At 37.1% G+C, this 21,080-nt stretch overlaps 1 protein-coding gene across 29 annotated transcripts in view; it reads left to right on the plus strand.

Annotated features, from left to right (window-relative positions):
• Positions 1-21,080, plus strand: part of LOC147369033 (uncharacterized) — a 1,040,253-nt gene that overhangs the window by 434,942 nt on the left and 584,231 nt on the right. For 4 of the 29 annotated variants that reach the window (XR_015167188.1, XR_015167196.1, XR_015167193.1 and 1 more), the window contains one exon: positions 4,947-6,261. The exons of 22 other annotated variants lie outside the window; for them this stretch is intronic. Coding sequence is in view for 1 of the 7 variants with exons in the window: in XM_086410776.1 (XP_086266902.1) it covers positions 14,641-14,893 (253 nt within the window). In the remaining 6 variants the exon portion in view is untranslated. Of the gene's footprint in view, positions 1-4,946; positions 6,262-14,640; positions 14,952-21,080 lie in introns of those variants that run through there. 3 more of the 29 variants (XR_015167192.1, XR_015167201.1, XM_086410776.1) reach the window with 1 other exon arrangement.

Here is a 21,080-nt window from a genome sequence, read left to right on the forward strand (position 1 = left end):
GGGATACATTTCTAGAAATTGAAAGTGGTATCAAATCTTAAATTCCCCAGGTTTTGCCAAACAGCTCTCCATAGTTTGTATCGATTTATGCTCCCACCCACAGGATTTGAAAGTGTCTTGTTTTCTCATCTCTTCATCAAATACTGTTATGTTCAGACTTTTTGATGTTGATGATCATGTTTTTTTTTTCAATCTAAATTGGATGTGTGATGTAGTTTTAATTTAAATTGTTTGTATTTTGATTAAATTTGAATGTGTGTGTGACGATATGTGTGTATTGTCTTATACAATACAATAAGCCTGTATTGTATATAGGCTTAAAAGTTACTTGAGTGCAGAAGAGTGTATGTTGTAGAGATATTTAGATATTTAGAGATATTTAGATTTTAGAAATACTTTGAAGGTAAAATCAAAATTGGAAAAGATCCTGATACTGGGAAAGATTGAAGGCAGGAGAAGAAGGGGATGACAGAGGATGAGATGGTTGGATGGCATCACTGACTCAATGGACATAAGTTTGAGCAAGATCTGGGAGTTGGTGATGGACAGGGAAGCCTGGTGTGCTGCATTTCATGAGGTCACAAAGAGTTGGATATGACTGAGTGACTGAACTGAACTGACTAATGAGAGGTTTGGGTCTGTATAATGTATCTCCAAAATTATAAACCATTGAAAGTTACATTCATGTAGTTTTCCCAAAATTCAGCTCACAGGCTGCCTTTGGAATGAGAAATTTCCTGACTTCTTCAGAAAGGTGGATAGCTCCTCTTGTGCTCCATTAGTCTCTGCATATATATCTGCTCAAGTCCTTACCACATTATGTGTGCATTTTTTAAAAATTGACTTCCAAAGTCTTATACACTTATATAGCAAATATCCAAACAATACAAGAATGCCTGCTGTAAGCAGGTATATTGTTATTTTGTTCTTTAAACCTATTTCTGAAAGGGAATTCCTTAGGGTCTGACTTGTACAAATCTCAAAATTTTCACTATTGTATTCTTTGCATATAAAAGTATAAAATTCATTTATACATACAGTTTTAAAATATCATGATCAAATAATATATACTATTAACTTTTTCAATATTAGTGTACTCTTTTTTCCTAGTTAATGCATACAAATCTGTCTAATCCTTTTTCAGAACTCATAGAGGATTTCATTAAATGGATATAACCTAATTGATTAAAATATTTCTGTATAAACCGGGCTGCCTCTAGTTTTTCCCCATTACTTATAATGCTACTATAAATCTGTCTGTTTATCCATCCATCCATCTACCTATCTTAAAGAACTTATACTTTCATTTCAGTTGGATACATTCCCAGAGTCAGATTTGGGGGGCAAAAGTTAGGCAGTTTTGTAGTTTAATAGATGTTTCCAGATTACTTTTTCCAAAAATTTATCATAATTTCTAAACTTACCAACAGTGTCTGAGAGAAAATATTTTCCTAAGCTCTTATCAGTGCTAAATTCTGTCAGTCTTTAAAGATCTTATCAAATTTTTGGACAAAATTTTGGCACTTTCTTATCTTTATAATTTCCATATTTTTCTAACTACTAATGAAATTGTGATTCTTCAGTATTTTCTCATATGTAAAATATCTTTTCATAGCATTTGTCCCTTTTCATAGTGTGTAGTTTATACATTTTAGAGCTCTTTTTTTTAAATTTGCAATATTACAGGTTGTTTAAAGTGTTTTTCTCTTTATCTTTTGACTTTGCTTATGGGGTCTATGGCTATGTAGTTTTTCTTCATGGAAACATATCTACATTTTATTTTTATACCTATAAATATCTACTGTTATTTAAGAAGATCTCCTGAAGTGTAAGGTTATAAAATATTCTCCTAGATTTATTTTAAAAGTTTTATCATTTTCCTTTTACATGTAGCTCTTTGATGTACCTGTAGTGAAAATTTTGATATTGTATATTAATATTAAATTTTTCCAGCTAATGATGGATCTTATAAAAAAAGAATCCCCAGGTTCTGAGAATGAGGAAACCAAGGCTCACAGAAGCCAGGTGTCTTGCCCCAAATTACCCAAATTAGTTGTTTATGTCTTACTTATGTTTTCTTCCCCTCTCTGGAATTTGAGCTCATGTGAGTGAAGACCTTGATTGTATTATTTACTTCTGTATCATTGACAACTGACAGTAAATAGAATGAACAAATTCTCTTAATCATTAGACATGATTCTATCTGCCTTTTGCTGTAAGAAATATTGTTAATATGGTGATACTTATTAAGTACAACAGAGAAGGAGGGTTTCCCACTGTGGAGATGTCCAAGCAAGAAAAGCACCAATGTTTCACAACAGGATCAAACGTCAGTGTTCCTAGCCAAGCTCAGGTTTCCTGATGAGGAAAAGGGAGCCTAAAAGATTCAGAGAAAGGAGGAAGTGGTGCGGGGATGAGCTGTCTTGGCTAAGTAGAAGTGGCCCCAACCCCTGGTCATCTGAATTAAATACGCATACACACACACTGCTAAAAGTAGCAGTAATTCTGTTGATGTATATACAGAGAGGACTATATACCCCATATAGAGGATCTGGGACATTGCTCTGGCTCCATCATAAACAATCTCTCACTAAGCATCAATGGGTCTGCATTTACTTATCAAATAGAATTATTTCACTTACTCTAGTGCCAGAGGAGAAGGCAATGTCACCCCACTCCAGTACTCTTGCCTGGAAAATCCCATGGACAGATGAACCTGGTGGGCTGCAGTCCATGGGGTTGCTACGAGTCGGACACGACTGAGCGACTTCACTTTCACTTTTCACTTTCATGCATTGGAGGAGGAAATGGCAACCCACTCCAGTGTTCTTGCCTGGAGTGGGGGAGCCTGGTGGGCTGCTGTCTATGGGGTTGCATAGAGTCGGACACTATTGAAGTGACTTAGCAGCAGCAGCAGCAGCAGTGCCAGAATCCGTATCTCTCATATTTAAAAAAAACAAAAAAAAACAAAAAACACTTCATGAAGGCAATACACTTGCTTACATTTTACAAGTGAGAAAACTACATTTGGGTAAACCAAGGTCACTTAACCCTTAGCAGAGTGAGTTTACCTACCTAGTTGGGTCTGACTCTTGAAGGCCACAGTCTTTCTAGTTTTAATACATGATGTTGGCAGATGAAATAAACTAAAGTGCCATTATCTGTTTGGATGTGTGCAGAAGTCCCTTAGCTTTATGAACTTCTTCAGATTCTTAAGTACTTTGCTACATAGTAATCTTTTCAGGGTTCAAATGCACCCAGATGTGAAGATCTGCCATGTTTCTCTGCTTATGGTCTAAGGAAACTGGAAACTGCAGCAAATTATAATACTGCTGAGATGCTGGAAACAAAAGGAAATGTTTTCTTAGCACATACCCTTCCTAATAGTAATTCCTGTCCTATCTCTTAACATATTACTGACTGGGGAATTTTTCCAGAAATTAATGCTTATGGCCATAATACATCTCTGGTCAATAATGTGTTAATTAAAGTGGACAGTAGAATAGTCATAACTAGCTGAGAGGGTTGGGGATCAGTATACATCACCACAGCAATTGGAACCCCAAAGCAGCCATCATCAGTCCAAAATGCCTTCAGTACAGACTTTGCCCTGTTTTCAGTGTGCAGTGCAGAAGGGAGACAATCCAAGGGCAAGAAACATCATATGGCCATTTCTAAGACTTAATTTTGTAGCTATTAGGATAACAAATTATGAAGTATTGGTAAGTTCTCACATAGTTCCATCAAAGTTTCACTCTGCCTTTGGATGTAGCGACACCTTTTCTCCAAACTTCTTGTGAATTGCAGAATCACGGTAGGTACTCTTAGTAGAAAACTCCATCAAAAAACTGGAAATAGAACTGCCTTATGATCCAGCAATCCCACTGCTGGGCATACACACTGAGGAAACCAGAAGGGAAAGAGACACGTGTACCCCAGTGTTCATCGCAGCACTGTTTATAATAGCCAGGACATGGAAGCAACCTAGATGTCCATCAGCAGATGAATGGATAAGGAAGTGTGTTACATATACACAATGGAGTATTACTCAGCCATTAAAAAGAATACATTTGAATCATTTCTAATGAGGTGGATGAAACTGGAGCCTATTATACAGAGTGAAGTAAGCCAGAAGGAAAAACACCAATACAGTATACTAATGCATATATATGGAATTTAGAAAGATGGTAACAATAACCCTGTGCATGAGACAGCAAAAGAGACACTGATGTATAGAACAGTCTTATGGACTCTGTTGGAGAGGGAGAGGGTGGGAAGATTTGGGAGAATGGCATTGAAACATGTATAATATCATGTATGAAACGAGTTGCCAGTCCAGGTTCGATGCACGATACTGGATGCTTGGGGCTGGTGCACTGGGACGACCCAGAGGGATGGTATGGGGAGGGAGGAGGGAGGAGGGTTCAGGATGGGGAACACATGTATACCTGTGGTGGATTCATTTTGATATTTGGCAAAACTAATACAATTATGTAAAGTTTAAAAAAAAAAAAAAAAGATGTAAACTGCCATCATACTCTACTGTGAAATGCTGTGATGTAAAACAGCAGCTGAAGGATCATCAGTCATTCGTCCAAATGGACACACTGAAATAAATGAATATAATGAATTTCTTTAGATGAGAGCTGTGATTTTGGTGTCCCCAAACATGTGGCTCAAACATCAGTGTCAAATCCTGCTCAGCTGAATTCTGCTTAAAGATCAGCTGCTTGTTTCACTTTTGAGTAAGTAGAAAACCTGAAAGCCTGATTGACATTTCATCTCAGTTTTGAATATGGGATGGGAGGCATTTTTTTCCAAGTGTTCAGACGTATTTGCCTGAAGTAGTTGTGTTTATCTCAGAAGTATTTGTAGATAACACTACAAACTTCTGCAACACCTTGCCTGACATTCAATCCTTTTGTTTCTACTTGTATCACCGAAAGATGCTAAAAACCTCAATAGGCAAATCCTGCTGCTGCTGCTGCTAAGTCGCTTCAGTCATGTCCAACTCTGTGCGACCCCAGAGACGGCAGCCCACCAGGCTCCCTCGTCCCTGGGATTCTCCAGGCAAGAACACTGGAGTGGGTTGCCATTTCTTTCTCCAATGCGTGAAAGTGAAAAGTGAAAGGGAAGTCGCTCAGTTGTGTCCAACTCTTCGTGACTCCATGGACTGCAGCCTTCCAGGCTCCTCCGCCCATGGAATTTTCCAGGCAAGAGTACTGGAGTGGGGTGCCATTGCCTTCTCTGAGGCAAATCATAGTGATGACAAAGATTCAAGTTTTTAATTTTATGCTTTCTCTCAGTAACCCCAGTCTCTCTTCTCACTGTGCCTTCTGCTAGCATCCTAGGTCTTGATTAAAAATACACAGATGACAGAGCCTCTGATTTCCTAGCATAGAGAATACTCAAGTTAGGTATACTTATGTTTTTCCTCTGAAAGTTATTTTCTGTTTACAGACAAACTGTTATCTAATAAACTTGTAAAATACCAAGAAAAATTTACCGTTCTCTGGAAAAAGATTCCGAGGCAGGTTGTGTTGGTGGAGGGTTGGGCCAGTGTCCCATGATTCCGCTTGGAGTCATTAGTAGAGGAGTCAGGGATGCCTGAAGCTCACAGGACCTGATAGTCTTACTGAGAGGAGCATTTGGGTCTATGTGCAGGATGCATCCAGCTCCTGTTATACTCCCTTTCTTGATAGGCTGGGCACAAAATAGAGGGTTTTGTAGGCATGAGAATAGTCTTGCAAGCCAAGACCAGGGCCTTGCAGATGACTGCTTTCAGCTCCTGGAGATCCTGTGGGAAGTTGAGGCCATGGGCAATCTCTCCTGCTGCAGTTTCTTGTCAGACAATCAGGAAAAAGCCACTGAGACTATCCTGTGGTCATCCCTCTCTCCACTTAGTGACACGATAATTCTCATTTAAGAAAAGGTAATTAAGAAACTAGTTCCTGCTCTGGGTGATAAAGGAAAACACACAGTTTATGGAAGAGTATCTTGAGCTACTTAATGCCTTGAATCTTCTTTTTCCTGTCAACCATGGTTTCCTCTCTACCTCATGCAATGTGTGCCAGTGATTTTAACTCAGTTTAACACTAGAACAAACAAATGGTTTTCTTGAAGAGTATGCAGATCTACTGCTTCAATGTATGAGTATACACAAAGGCCTACTCTTTCTCAGTACCCTTGAGTAATTTTCATGAATGTCAACAGGGGTTGTGAATGTATCTCAATAAAAAATTAAATGCATTTGTAAACCCTTCATACAAACCCTGTTTTGTGTATATTTTGTAAATGACGAACTTTGCTCTTATTCGTTTCTCTAAGTTGAGGCAATATGCATCAATGTTCATTTCTTTAAATGTCATGATTGTGCATTTTCTGCATTGAAAAAATTAATCAGAAATATAGATGTCACCAAAATTAATTTCATGCCAAGTTCCATGGTGTAGGAAGAGTACATGACTGATGGATGATGGTATTTTCAATGATGTGGTTGTGGTCATGGTTTTTTAAAAACTGCAGTTTTGAAATTGACAATGCATCATCATAATCCTTTTATTCATGCAGGAAACGCCCACTTAAAATAGTTTTCTTTTTTCTTCTGAGTTCCTGTAGGCAGACAATTGTCACAATCAAGTTGCATTGAAACCCTTCATTCATAAAAGATAACATCTGAGATGTATCAATGAAACATTCATGACCTGTGCTTTATAAGCAGTAAGCAGTGACTTTGAAACTGCCCAATTCTTTTCTTTGAAAATGATAAAAAAAAAATAGCACCTGCATAGACGTGTGTGTGTGTGTGTGTGTGCACATGCGCTTGTGTGTGTATATGCACGCATCTCTACACGTTATTGTAATGAGAAGTCATGCAGTGATGGCCTGGTATCTTTGAGTGCAGAAGCCGTGTCTGTTCAATCAACAATGTAGTCTTGATGCCTTACAGCTGGGCCTCAAGAGTAAGTGCCCATGAAAATTTGGAAAATACATTTGCAAATGATGTTCTAGAGCCCTCTGGGCTGCACAGATAGGCAATGTGAGCCTACATATCAATTTAATTGAGAGTCAAAGTGTGATTCTTCAAAGTTTCATTTTTCCAAGAATATCCTGCCGTGGTCAAGACAGATGTGTGAATATTTGCCTTATGGATTTTATGTTGTTTGCATTCTTGTTTACAGGAAGTGATAATTGTAAAAATTGAATGGTGACAGTATACTAAGAGTTGTTATTTTGGCAGTACACTAAGAATATTTGGTTAAAAGCAGAAAAAGAGCTGGAATGGAAAATGTTTTAATATCCAGGGCTTCCCAGGTGGCTCAGTGGTAAAGAACTTGCCTGCCAATGTAGAAGATGCAGGTTCAATTCTTGGGTCAAGAAGACCTCCTGGAGAAGGAAATGGTAACCCACTCCAGTATTCTTGTCTGCAGAATCCAATGGATGGAAGAGCCTGGTGGTCTACAATCCATAGTGTTGCAAAAGAATCAGACATGAGTTTGTGATTTAACAAAAATGATGCATTGCAATTTATTTTTAAAAGTATTCATGAAAGAATCATCAATAATTTTATGCAAATTGAACATGGAGATCATTTACAATGTAGCTATTTATCAGCTAAAGTCCATACAAGTGTTTCTTGGGCCAGCTACCTGATATACAATGATGTCTTTGGTTTCCTTTTCCAGTGGGAAAAATCTATTAGAAATTCTATTTGACACATAAAATAGCAGCAGCACCCACTGACTAGAGAGGTTGCATAAGGATTGTGAAATCTGGGTGTTTTAAATTCTACCTTAGTTTGAACATATTCAGAAATTCCTTTCTCTCCTTTGGAAACATGCTTTATGAGATCTTGACATTTTATAATCACAGAAGTTTCCTTAAGTACTTGCAGAGAACTTTTTATTCAGATTTAGGAGAAAGAATACACAGATTTATTTTATTATTTTAAAAGTTAGAATATAGGAAAATAGCAAGTTAAGAAGGAACACACATTAGGTATGTATAGTTTTCTATTTCTCTGGCCCCCTTTTTTTAAGTAGACCCAAATTAGTATGGAAAACATGCAACTTAATTCTCTTTTTATTACCTTAAATATAAGAAATCATAATACAGTAGGAGATTAGAGGAACATTTCTGAAACTTATATAAAACTAGAGACTGCTTCCTATAAGCAGATTTGGGAATTTAAATGCCTGATTTCCTCCTGAAAATTTATGTCTTTTCATAAATGCATGTTTTTCTAAAAACACACTGATAAGATTTAGGTCACAAACAAGGTTTTTAAATACAGATGAGGAGAGACTTTAATGTGGAATTTGAAGTTTTTTGCCTTGTCTCGTTTCCTTGTGTTGAGTCAGTTTTACTTAGACTGAGCGGGGACTGAGGGAAAAGTAAGATACGTTCCCATTTGAACCTTTAGTAATCATGCAGTATTCAGAACTCCAGAAATTTTTACAGTGGTTCTGAATGTTTTCCTGTAGAGCAGGAAGTCATCATGAACTCAAAAATGTGAAAGTCTCCTAATTATGACCATATTGGGCTTGGAAAAACTAAAATCCATTTTTAAAGTCCGTTTCTTCCTATGAATAGTGATGAAAATGACCTTCACCTTGCTGCTCTCCATGCATTACATTCAGTACTCATCCCTTTAATAAATATTTTTTGAGCACCTACTCTGAACTTGGTACTGTCAAGGCCATTGGGAAACACAGCTATAAAATATCTAAAGAGATAGATCTTTAATATTAGGAAATGAAAAGAGCTATAAATAAACATAAAATATGAATGGACCTAGAAAATGACAAGGCCTATAGCTCTACATTTGTTGGTCAGGAAAGATTTCTCTGAGGAGGTGATATTTGAACAAAAACATGAATGAGGTAATGAATAAAGTGAGGATGTGACCCGTGTGTAAATCTGACGGATTGATGTTCCAGAGAAAGGAAACCACAGGTGCAAATAACTGAAGGCATGTGTGTATTTGGTGTGTTGAATGGCCATGAAGGAGAGGAAAAGGATAAGAAGTGAAGTCAGAGGTGTAGGCAGGCTCTGCATCATGCAGGTCCTTCTAGGGGTGGTGAGCCCTAAGTCCAAGTGTTGGATCCTAAGTGTTCTCATTCTAGCAGAGACTTTACTTAGGAGGCCGGTGTACATCTCAGCTGGAGATGGTAGTGAATCGGACAGGTGGGATGGTGGTGAAATTGTAAGAAGTCATTGGATTTGTTGGTAGATTGGATGTAGATTATATCATCAGTGGCAACTGATAATAGAAAATTTCCAACTGAATCTTTCCAAGCTTATTTTCAGATGTTGTTATTCTTGAGCCACTATATTTTATTGGACTTTAAAAATATGTAATAGAGAGTAGTTTTGTCTGCTCTGAAAATCTATGAAGTTTGTAAAAACCCCCAGATGATTTTGCCATTCTTTCATCTTCACCACGTGGCCGGTTCTGTCTTAAAGCCCTAGCCTTCTCTTAAGTTGACATTAAGCTCATAGGCATCAAATGGACCTTCATGTTCTAGCTCTAATCATAAAATCCAGTTCACAAATCATGTTCCTTTATTGCTAGCCCATCCTTCATTCTTCGTTAATTAACTCAGTCAACAAGTATTTGTCCCTTTAACAAATATTTATAAGAGTATCTTCTTACTGTGTGCTAAGGATCCAGGATTATAAAAACAGACAATATTTCACCCTCAGGCAAATTGCTTTCAGAGGAAGGGAGGGAAACTAAATGGATGAGTAAATGTATAGAGTTGACCATGAGCTGGTCAGCACAGTGAGACAACTAAAGCAAGAAGGGACAGAGGACAACTCTGAGATGGGGGAAAGAAAGGAGTATTACAGTTTTGATTGAATGTCAAGGCCCCTTTGAAAAGATGATATCAGAGAAAAAAACCTTGAAGTTAGTAAGGGGACAAGCCATGTGTGTACGTGGCACAAAATCATTCCAAGGAAAGGAAACCTCCTCTGCAGACACATGGAGGTGGGAGTGTGCTCAGTGAGTTCTTGGAATGGTAAGGACACCAGTATGGTGAAGGAGCTTGATTAAGAGAAAGCCGAGTGCCAGATGGGCCAAAAAGTGCCAGATGGGGCAGCTGGGGCTGGGGGACAGGTGAGTAGATCTTAGAAAGAAGACGTGGGAAGATTTTGAATAGGGAAGTTACATGTACTTGTGTTGGAATCAGTGTTGCTATGTTTAGAATGAGAATGGAAGGTAGAATAAAATACAGAAGAAAATAGATTGGGAGATTGTGGCATTATTGCCATTACCTGTGGCACAGGCATGGTGCCTGTACATGTTCTAAGATTTACTTGCTGTCCTTAGGAGTCAGTCACTCTCACTACTGAATGATTTATCCCATATGCATGGAAGGTTGTTGTTCTTATTTTTTTAACCAGTTTTCTTCCTTTGCTGTTGATATTGTAAGCCTCCTCTTACAGAACTTTATGTCTTCTCAGCATGTCGTTTGTTTTACCAAGAATTGCAAAGGATAGGGCAAATAATGCTTGTGAAACATCTTAAGATTAAGCCAAGCACTGTGAATATTCTGAATATACTGAAGATTGTGAAATTACAGATACTAATGCTAATGCCATCTCTAGGAAGTGGGCAGATTGATCTACTTTGTGTGTGTGTGTGTATGGAGTACAATCAATATAATTTGGTTGGTATCTATGAAAATGCAGAAGTTGAAAATTAAAGTGGGGCAGTCCCTGTCCACATTGCCATTAATCCTCAGGTATATAATTATACTTATATAGGTTTTGTACAGACATATTCACTGTGAAGTTTATTTTCTGTCCCCAGATTATAGTTCACCACTTTAAAGAAATGGACTGTATGGTGATCCTTTATAATCTCTTAACAGTAGCCAGATTTCACAAGACTCATTTCACATTGTATTTCTATGACATGTCTGACTGGAGGGTTTGTGTCGAGCTTCTCTACTAAAGAAGAGTGAACACTGAAACAAAAGTGGGAAGTTTTTTTATTTATTTTCAAAGGATTGTTTATCTGAAGTTAAAAAAAAATAGAAATACCTTCTCAAACAACTTTTGGGCTATAATTTTTTGCAAGAAAACCTGAACTATAGCATTATAGTATAGAAGGAAGGATTATGAATATACCATGAATGGAAAAAATATATCTCTAGGAAATAAAAGACGCTATCAAAAGATATAGCCCAATTTTTGTACGCACTGGATAATATAAGGTATATTCCATTTGTATTTGGGATTTATTAGGATTTACCTTCTGGAGACTATCTGACCTCATTTTCCCAGGGAATCTAGTCTAACTGTAAGTGGACAATCAGAGACTGCTGACAAGCCCAGGAATTCCTCCTAGCCCAGTTCTTCCAAAGTGCAGTAGGGTTAGCAACACCTGTTTCTGGACATTCGGGATGTGCCCCCTGTCTTTGCTCTCCTGAGGTAGGGCTCTGTCCATTCCAGTCTGAATCATTATTTAGCTCCTGGCTGGAGAGAGGGAGGGGGAGGGAATGAAATCTAGTGCAAAAAAGAAGGGGGGGGTGAAATTCAGGAAACTTAGAAAACAAATGGTTGCTAGATATTAATAGGAGGATATATAGGGGAAGTATATTCTGATATTTAGGTGGCATGCATGAAATAAGAATAGTGTTAAGAAATACATGAGCAGGCCAGCTTTCAATTGCTCCTGGATTTGGTTTCTCAATCAGGTCACTTGCCTTTTATCCTCTCCTGCTGATATTTTCAAAATGGAGATATCTTTTCAAATCTGAAAATATAAATGTCTAATAGAAAAGTTCTGTCCTACCAAAAGTATTTGACATGGAAAATTAAATTCTCTCCCAATTCCCGTAACTTTGCTCCTCAAAGACAACCATTATTATTAATGGAGTTTATTTTCGTAGAGCAGTTTTAGATTCAAAATTGAGAGAGGGTATGGGGACTTCCCATATATCTCTGCTGCTGCTGCTGCTAAGTTGCTTCAGTCGTGTCCGACTCTCTGCGACCCCATAGACGGCAGCCCACCAGGCGTCCCCATCCCTGGGATTCTCCAGGCAAGAACACTGGAGTGGGTTGCCATTGCCTTTTCCATCCCGTATATCTCTACCTGTACACATAACATATCCTCCTCCACAATATCAACATTCCCCCATCATAAAGGTACATTTCTTACAATTGATGAAGTTACATTGACACATTATCACCCAAAGTCCAGAGTTTACATTAGAGTTCATGCTTGGTGTTGTTCATTATTTGGGTTTTGACAAAGGTTTAACGATATATATTCACCATTACAGTATCATGCAGAGTAAATTCATTGCCCTGAAAATCCTTTCTGCTCCACTTATTTATCCCTTTCTCCCTCTTATCCCTGGCAACCACTGATCTTTTTACTGAGAGACAACCATTGCTTTTTACTGAGAGACAACCATTTGGTATATTTGTCACCCAACTCAGGTTTGGCTGCTCACCACTCAAGAATCCAAAACTGATAGACAAGTATTACAAGTGTTGAGTAACTGAAAAGGTAGCTTTACTGAGGAAGCCACAGTCCTGGGGCGAAGATGGACTCACGTCCCGCAGAACCAATGCCCGGCAGCCAATCAGGGGCCAAGAGCTATTAAAAAGTAGCTTCAGGAGCATATACACGAGAGAGGGGAATTACGTTCAGAGTAGCCCAGTTAGCTCTGATAATCATCTTGAAATTGGTCATATGTTGATCTGATCAGTGTCATCTTGATTGTTTCAGGCACAGTTAATCTTCCACTCCAGGGTTGGTTGGTTCTCATTTCCTTGAGGTCAGTTCTTGGAACTGTATAAGATGCAACAGCTTATATCGTGGCTCCAGTCCGATCATTACGTGGTTAACTTCTTTCACCGGGTGGGGGTTTCAGTATCTGTAAAACAATTTCAAGGACATGGCTCAGAATCTTATCTATAGTTCTTGCTGCTGCTGCTGCTGCTAAGTCGCTTCAGTCGTAGTTCTTGAGGAGGAGCTAAAGGTCCTTGACTTTGTTTATTGGCTAAACTAGTATTATTTTGCCTTGTTTGACAGCTTTCCTTTGCTTCTGCATTTTCTCACTTCTTTGGTTAAATTTGTTCTTTGTCCAACGTTTTTCTACAGACAAGAGGATGGTGGAGGATATGGCAGAGGCGTCTGTTAGGAGGAGGCCCTATAGAATCCTCCTCTGTTATATATTTGCAAATATCTTACCAACACATTTTAATTCACCTATAAACATACCTACATGTGTTAAACTATTAACTGATAGTTTACTTAACACCATGAGCATCTTCCTATGTCCATTTTTTATTCATTATATTGCCTGTGATGATACCCGATTTAAAAGTACTAAATTAATTTTTAACCCACCCACTTAATGCTGTTGGAAAGTTGCTATATAAAAGTACTAAATTAATTTTAACCCACTCAGTCTTGCTATTTAAAAGTTGCTACACACATTTTTCATGCAAACGATATTGCAGTGAACATTCTTATTCTTGTTCTTCTCATGATTTCTTTTTAGATTAAATTAGGACAATATACAGGCCTTCCCTGGTGGCTCAGCTGGTAAAGAACCCATCTGGCAATGCAGGAGAGGCAAGAGACACAGGTGCTGTCCCTGTGTTGGGAAGATCCCCTGGAGGAGGAAATGATAACCCCTCCATTATGCTTGTCTAGAAAATTCTATGAACAGAAGTGCTTGGTGGGCTACATTCCACAGGGTCACAAAGAGTAGGACACAACTGTGTGTGTGCATGCACGCACACAGAGGACAATATACATATTTTAATTTGGATACATATTTACATAATGTCTTCCAGAAACACTAATACTAATTTAGTCTGGCAAGAAGAGTTTATGAGAGTGCCTTTTTATATCAAAGTCAACATTGAAATTTATCATTATTTATTAGATGTGTAAATATTGAAAAGATAGTTCATTGCTGTTCTAATTTAATGTATTCAATTATTAGATTAAACATTTTATTGTCCATTAGTCATTGTATATTTTTTGAGACTTTCATTGATATATTTTACCCGTGTTTCTAATCATGCATTCATTATATATCCTACTCTTCAGAAGTTTAAAATTTTAATTTAGTTGAGCCACCAGTCATTTGATTGATGGCCATATATAACCATTTGGAGGGATTTTCCTGACCCAAGTTTATATCAAGAAAAGCTATCTCTGGTCCTCTTGTTCTATATTTTTATACTTATAACCCTAAACTATTTATAAATTATCTTTCCTAGGCTTTAATTCTAAATGCCAGAGAGAACTTCAGCATTTAAGCTGGACTTTTATTAAGACTTCTATTGCCATATTTAATTTGGCTTAGGTGGCACTAGTAAAGAACCTGCCTGCCAATGCAGGAGACATAAGAGATGCGGGTTCGATCCCTGGGTTAGGAAGATCACCTGGAGGACGGCTCAAAAACCCATACCAGTATTCTTGCCTGGAGAATCCCATGGACAGAGGAACCTGGTAGGCTACAGTCCATGGCGTTGCAAAGAGTCAGACATGACTGAAGCGACTTAGCAAAGCACAAATTGTGTGTGTGTGTGTGTGTGTGTGTGTATAATGACCAGTTGTGTTTTTTTCCCCCTAAAATAACATCTAAATATCAACCCTCATTGCAGGGCACAAATACAGTCCAGAATATACCTGAACTTGTCAAAATGTGAGATTAAAAGACATATTTGTCTTTTAATATGGAACACTCGAGGGCAAATACATTCTGGAGCTGTCAGCTGCCCAGGTCTGTTAAGCCAGGACTCAGGGTCCAGGCTCTCACCTGATAGAAGAGGAAAGACCAAGAAGAAAAAGAAATATCTGGGGCTTATCCCAGATGAAGCAGCCTTGATTACTCCCTTGTTTTTGCCACAATCCTGATAATAAAGAGAAACAGAAAGAGCCAAGGCTTCTCTGCTAAAAGCCAGGCTCTTAATGTTTTAACAATGTTGATGGAACTCATTTAATAAAAACTTAACATAAGCCTATTCTGATTGTTGATGTTCTAAGTGCTGTGGCTATAAGAGCAGACAAAGCATGGTTCTAGTCATGCAAGTTTATATTTTCACAAAATAGGCAATTCATAATATAAGTGAATGTAGTGTAATTTGTTAAATAGTGGAACGTTTAGGGAGATACTGATTTGTGTTAGGAAATAAAACATGCCAGGAAGGATGGATATTAAGGGTTGCCTGAGTGTTCTTTGAGACATGTGAGTCAGGGGATGCCTCACTGAACAGAGACATTTACTCTAATAAATGCTGTAACCTCATGGTTTTCCAGTTAGGCAATTTGAGATATGATTGTATCTTAAAAACACCTTATGTGATATGTGTTATGCCATGGTATTTTTGCTTAAAACTCTCTTCCGTCTATTGGCTCAGATAATTATGATATGAAACATTTGGATAGTGTATATCAGACTAAAAGCAGTGTTTTTCTGGAGCTATTTATACAACAAACAATGTCAAAGATGCCAATACTGACATATAAACTGAATGATGGTTAAGTGGCCTGTCAACTTCTTTATTTGGAGGACAGTAAAGAATTAAAGGACTTTGGGCTTATAAGTTATGAGATTTCTATCTTTATTTTTACAAAAAGATACTAGGAAGAATATTTACTAAATTAGTGATTTAATCTTATGGAAATAAAAAAGTTTATTTACTTTTGGAAAGCTTTGGCTGAGAAGACAGAATTAAAAAAACAAAACAAAACAGAAAAACAGGAGAACCTAAGAAAGTTCTTTCTTTTCAAATATCTTCTCTATCAGCTAGTAGGTATATCAGTTCAGTTCAATCACTCAGTCGTGTCTGACTCTTTGCGACCCCATGGACTGCAGTACGCCAGGCTTCCCGATCCATTACCAACTCCTGGATCTTGCTCAAACTCATGTCCATCGAGTCGGTGATACCATCCAACCATCTCATCCTCTATCGTCCCCTTCTCCTCCTGCCTTCAGTCTTTCCCAGCATCAGGGTCTTTTCCAATAGTAGGGATCTAACAGCATTTATTACTACCTTGAAAGAGTGCAGACAACGAGTGGGAGAGGATGAATTCAGCCAGTGTCCATGAAGAAGTCACTGTAACTCACGACTTGAAATCCTAAAGAGCATGAATACAAGCTCAGAATTATTTTTAAGTTACTACTATGGATGAATATGAGCTGGTGATGGACAGGGAAGCCTGGAGTGCTGCAGTCCATGGAGTCGCAAAGAGTCGGACTCGACTGAGCGATTGAACTGCACTAATGGCTGAATATTAGTGAGAGATCAATCAACCCTTGCAGTAAATGTATGCATTTATCCTCTTTATATATGTGTATATGTAGTGAACTTATCAGACCTATTCCTGAGAGTAGTGTTGTAATAGAAAGAAAGGGAAAGAAAGTAGGGTTACATAAAGGAAAGCTAGATAGGTATCCGAAGTAAACTTTTTCATATTTTTTATAATGGATTTTAACCAAGAATTACATCTTGTTTCAGGAGTTCAGAATACTGTCATTTTTATTCCAGGAAATAAGCTGGAGGAGCAGTATTCCCAATATCTCCTGTAGCTAAGCCTACATAGTGGTAAATAAGGGGAGAAAAATTAAGGTGGAGGGGGAAAGGAAGGAAGGGAAATTTGGAGAGGCATAAGAATTATGAAACTTTCTGTAGCCATGTGAAAAAGCAGAAGTCAAATGGAAAAGAAAATTATCTGAAGTTATTGGTAAGAAAAACATGTAAATGAATAAAGTGAAGATGCTTATTTTTTAACTGAAGGATTGATAGTCATGTTTTAAAAATATTTCCGGTTAGTGAACATTACTCCAGACCAATTTTTATGCTAGAAAATCAAGCCAAAAGTATTATTTCAATACAGTTCCCTAGCATTTTAACTATTACTTAATTTTGTTGTCATAACAATCGACTATAGAAATACATCATGCATTGTTACATCCAGTTTACAAGAGAGTTATATACATACACATTCAATCACACACATATGTGTACATACATGCATGTATATACACACATCTGTCAGCTATCGTCTATCTGTTGTCAATGATCTAGAAAATGGTGTCCTCCTTTCATAGTATATTAATAAAAGAAACAAAATGAAAAACTCTTATTGTCATTTTGAGAACAGGTTGTGGACCGAGTATTTACTGATCTCATTGTCATTATAAAGAAAAAAACTGAACCCAGGGAGATTTGAGTTTGCATAACAAGTAATGTCAGATTGGCAAACAAATTCTACTGATTTTCAGCTGAAGTTTGGTCCTTTATACTGACACAGAAAACATTAATGAGGATAACCTGCTTCATGGACAACTGGCTAAGTCCTCGAGAAGCTTGTTTACTCTTCCAGCCACAGAGAACAGTGGGATCTGATTGAGCACATACTTTAAATGTGGTCATTCTTGCCCAGCCCACTCTCCTGAGTCATCTCCCATCTGTGGTTTCTAGGCCCATCCCTGCAGAATAGCACTCAGCACGTAAATAGACCCTGAATGGGTGAAAGAGAAGCAGAGCACAACCGTTTCCTGCAGTTATTGAATTCACTCTCTTCAATAATTTCTCTGATTCTGAGACTAAAAGCACAGTAGAAAATGCTGCTGTCCTTGCAAACATCATGATCAGGGGAAGAAACTGCCCTGGTGTGTCCCAGTATATAGATGTATCGTTGATTAGGTTTCTCCTCACCACCCCACTTCTCTCACCTGCCTGATTCAAACCAGTAAATTATTACGAATTAACCTCTTAATATCTACTTTATTGTGCTTTATATTCACCTCAGTATTCACTTTGTGTTGTTTTTACATCTGTCATCTATAGGGAAATGAGTACACATAAAAATACACATGCATTAGAAGAGAAGGAAAACTCTATAATAGTCAAGGACACATTTCATAAGGCTCAATGAATACAAAAGCCAAAGTAAATGTTATATAGAGTAGACACTATTTTTATTTTTTAAAGAATATAATGCACAAAGAATTACAAACAATATATCAAACACGTAGAGTTAATGGTGAACATTTCTACATATCCACCTCTAGATTTTTTTTAATCTAAAGAGATTATTAAATGTTACAGCTATTACAGATACGACTATTCTTTTACCAGCACCTAAATTTCTATTGTTCTTTTCCCTATCCCAGAGGCAACCAATACCACACATTTAGTATTTATCATTTCATTTCATTTTACATATATAGAGGAATGCATTCACAAAAAATACAAGAGTATTGTTTCTGCTGTATTTTTTAACTGCAACATATTAAAAGATGATATATAGATAGATCATTTTATATCTTGCAGTGTTATGTTTTGACATATATCTATGTTTTCTCTGCTTTGTAACATTTCATGCTGAGATTATGTCCTGCCATACTAATGACTTTTTCCATTTCTCTACTTATACACACTTGTTACTACTTGTATACACTTAGTACTACTTGTACACCTTGATTTTGCTGTTAAGGAGAAACACTTCTTTGTGTGTGTCTCTCTGCATATGTGTGTAAGAGTTCTATTAGGTATGCACTCAGATATGTAATTGTGGCATTGAGCTGTGTAATAGATACTTAAATTCACTGCTGAGTGCCAGAGTGTCCTCTAAGTGACTGTATTCTACTAGCTATATCTGAGAGAACCATTTTTTTCCCCAAATTTTCCAAATCCTTGGCATTATCAGACATAGAACTTTTTACCATTCACTGAAATAGTGATGAAATAGTAAATGAAATAAGTGAAATATTGTTGTGTTAATAATTAATTTCTTCAATAGTTAGTGAGGTTGGATGGCTTCATAATTAATTGGCTGTTATGATTTCTACTTCTCATCTCTTTTTTGAACGACTATATTTTTCTCATTGTTGATTTGTAGGTGTACTTTACAACGTCTAGAGTCTAGAGGAGTTAATGATAAGTCTTAATGATTTTGGCTTAAGAAACTAGAAGAAAGGAGTTGCTACTTACTGATAAGAATGGGGCTTCAGTTTTCCTATTTTTTTAAGTACATCAATTTATTAGAATAGTGATAAAATTATTTCAAATAGGTTTCTTCAGATTAATTCTTTAGAGAAAGCAGCAGTAATTATGGTTGACTCTGAAGGCCAACAGGAATAGTTTCTGGCTCCTTCTTTTCAGCTCAAATTGAAGCTGAAGCTGATTCCATTCAGCCAACATTAATGTTGGTGTCATGAGTCACATCAGTGATGAATATGGGGCCAACTAACATAGCCACCTCCATCTCTCTTCTAGAGATTCCTTCCTCCCAGTGGCCTTGGGCCAACTTTAGGGAGAAATATGACTTTGTCCACAGGTGAGTCTTACAGCAATTACAAATGTCTGTGTTACCTTCTAGAGGATACCATGCATTGCTTGATCTGTTGAGGAGTCTGGCTCAGCTGATGCTCTGCTAGCTTCAGACAGCATGTGATATAAATCAGATTGCAAATGTCACCAGAAATCCTAAATGTGTCAGCTCTCAACTAAAAACTTGGATGCCTAATCCTTTGGCTGTTACACATGTTGTAATACTGTCTTTTATCAGTCACTTGTATTTTCACCTTGCTTATAGTGAACTTTGATGTTGTAAAGTATATTATTTTACTGTAATCCATTTGATTATTATTTTCCATAGGGCATATGCTTTTAAAATTTTAAACTCTTCCCACCTGAGCTCTCATTAATGTCTGTGCTGCGTGCTTAGTTGCTCAGTCGTGTCGGACTCTTTGTGACCCCATGGACCGTAGCCCGCCAGGCTCCCCTGGAGTGGGTTGCCATGTCCTCCTCCAGGGGATTGTCCCAACCCTTTATTTTAAATTTAAAATCTAGATTTAAAGTTTGTTTATTTTTTAAAAACTTTTATTTATTGAAAGTATCATCTTTTCTCTATTGAATTATAGCACAATATTGAACAAGAACAATATCAAGGGATATCCTTGTTTTGTTCCTGATTTTATTTTTTACATTTATTATTTTTTGGCCATGCAGCATAGCACGTGGGATCTTAGTTCCCCAATGAGGGGTTGAACCCATTCCCTCTGCAGTGAAAGCATGGAATCTTAACCACTGGACTTTCAAGAAAATCCATTGTTTCTGATTTTAGAAAGAAAGTATCTAGTTGCTCAACATTAAATATAGCATTAGCTCTCATTTTTTTGTAGGTGTTCTTTATCAAGTTGAGAAAATTCTCCTCAGCTTCTAGTTTAGCAGTAGTTTTTATCACGAATAGATATTAAATTTTCTCCAGTGCTTTTTATGAGTCTATGGGTATGATTACATGAGTTTTCATCTTTAGCCAATTGATGGGATGGGTATGTTAATTGATCTTTGAAAGTTGAGCTGGCTTTACATATCTGAAATAAATCCTATTTGGGCATGATATATAATTTGTTTTCCGTGATTTTATTTAATTTGGTAATGCTTTGTTGAGGACTTTTGCATTTCTGTTTATGAAATATATTGGTTTGTAGTTTTCTTGTAATACATTTGTCTGTTTTTGGAATCAGGGTCATGCTGGTATCAGAGATTTAGTTAGGAAGCAGTCCTCTGCTCGTTGTCTAGAAGAGATGATAGAGAATTTGTATCAGTCCTTCCTTACATGTCTGGTAGATTTTATTTTATATTCTTAAACTTTTTCCTCAGCCCTCCACTTGTGGAGTAATTTTTATCATTCTTGAAGTAATCCCTTCAGGACACATTAGTGTGTAGAAATTCTTTAGGATATCTTATGTCTGAAAATGTCATCATTTTATTTCCATGCTTGGTTGTTGGGATTTTAGTCTGATATATATGGACTTCCTTGACACTTTGACAGTATTATTACTTTATTGTCATCTCATTTCTGGTTTTGATGATTAATCTGCTATCCATTTTGAATAGGCCAATGTTCATTTTGACAGGCCTAATCCTCAGTCATCCGTTTCTTCATATTGCCTTTTTACCCCCATGTGAAAAATGTTAAGAACATTTTTGCTAATAATTTTTATGTCTAAATCCATGTATAAAAAAATCATGCTTGGGATTCAAGAAGCACTTTTAGTCTGAAGAACTATATTTTCAATTATTAAACA

Source organism: Bos grunniens, chromosome 7 (genome assembly GCF_055505025.1).
Source record: "Bos grunniens cultivar Pamir isolate PY7600 chromosome 7, Bosgru_T2T1.0, whole genome shotgun sequence".
NCBI lineage: Eukaryota > Metazoa > Chordata > Mammalia > Artiodactyla > Bovidae > Bos > Bos grunniens.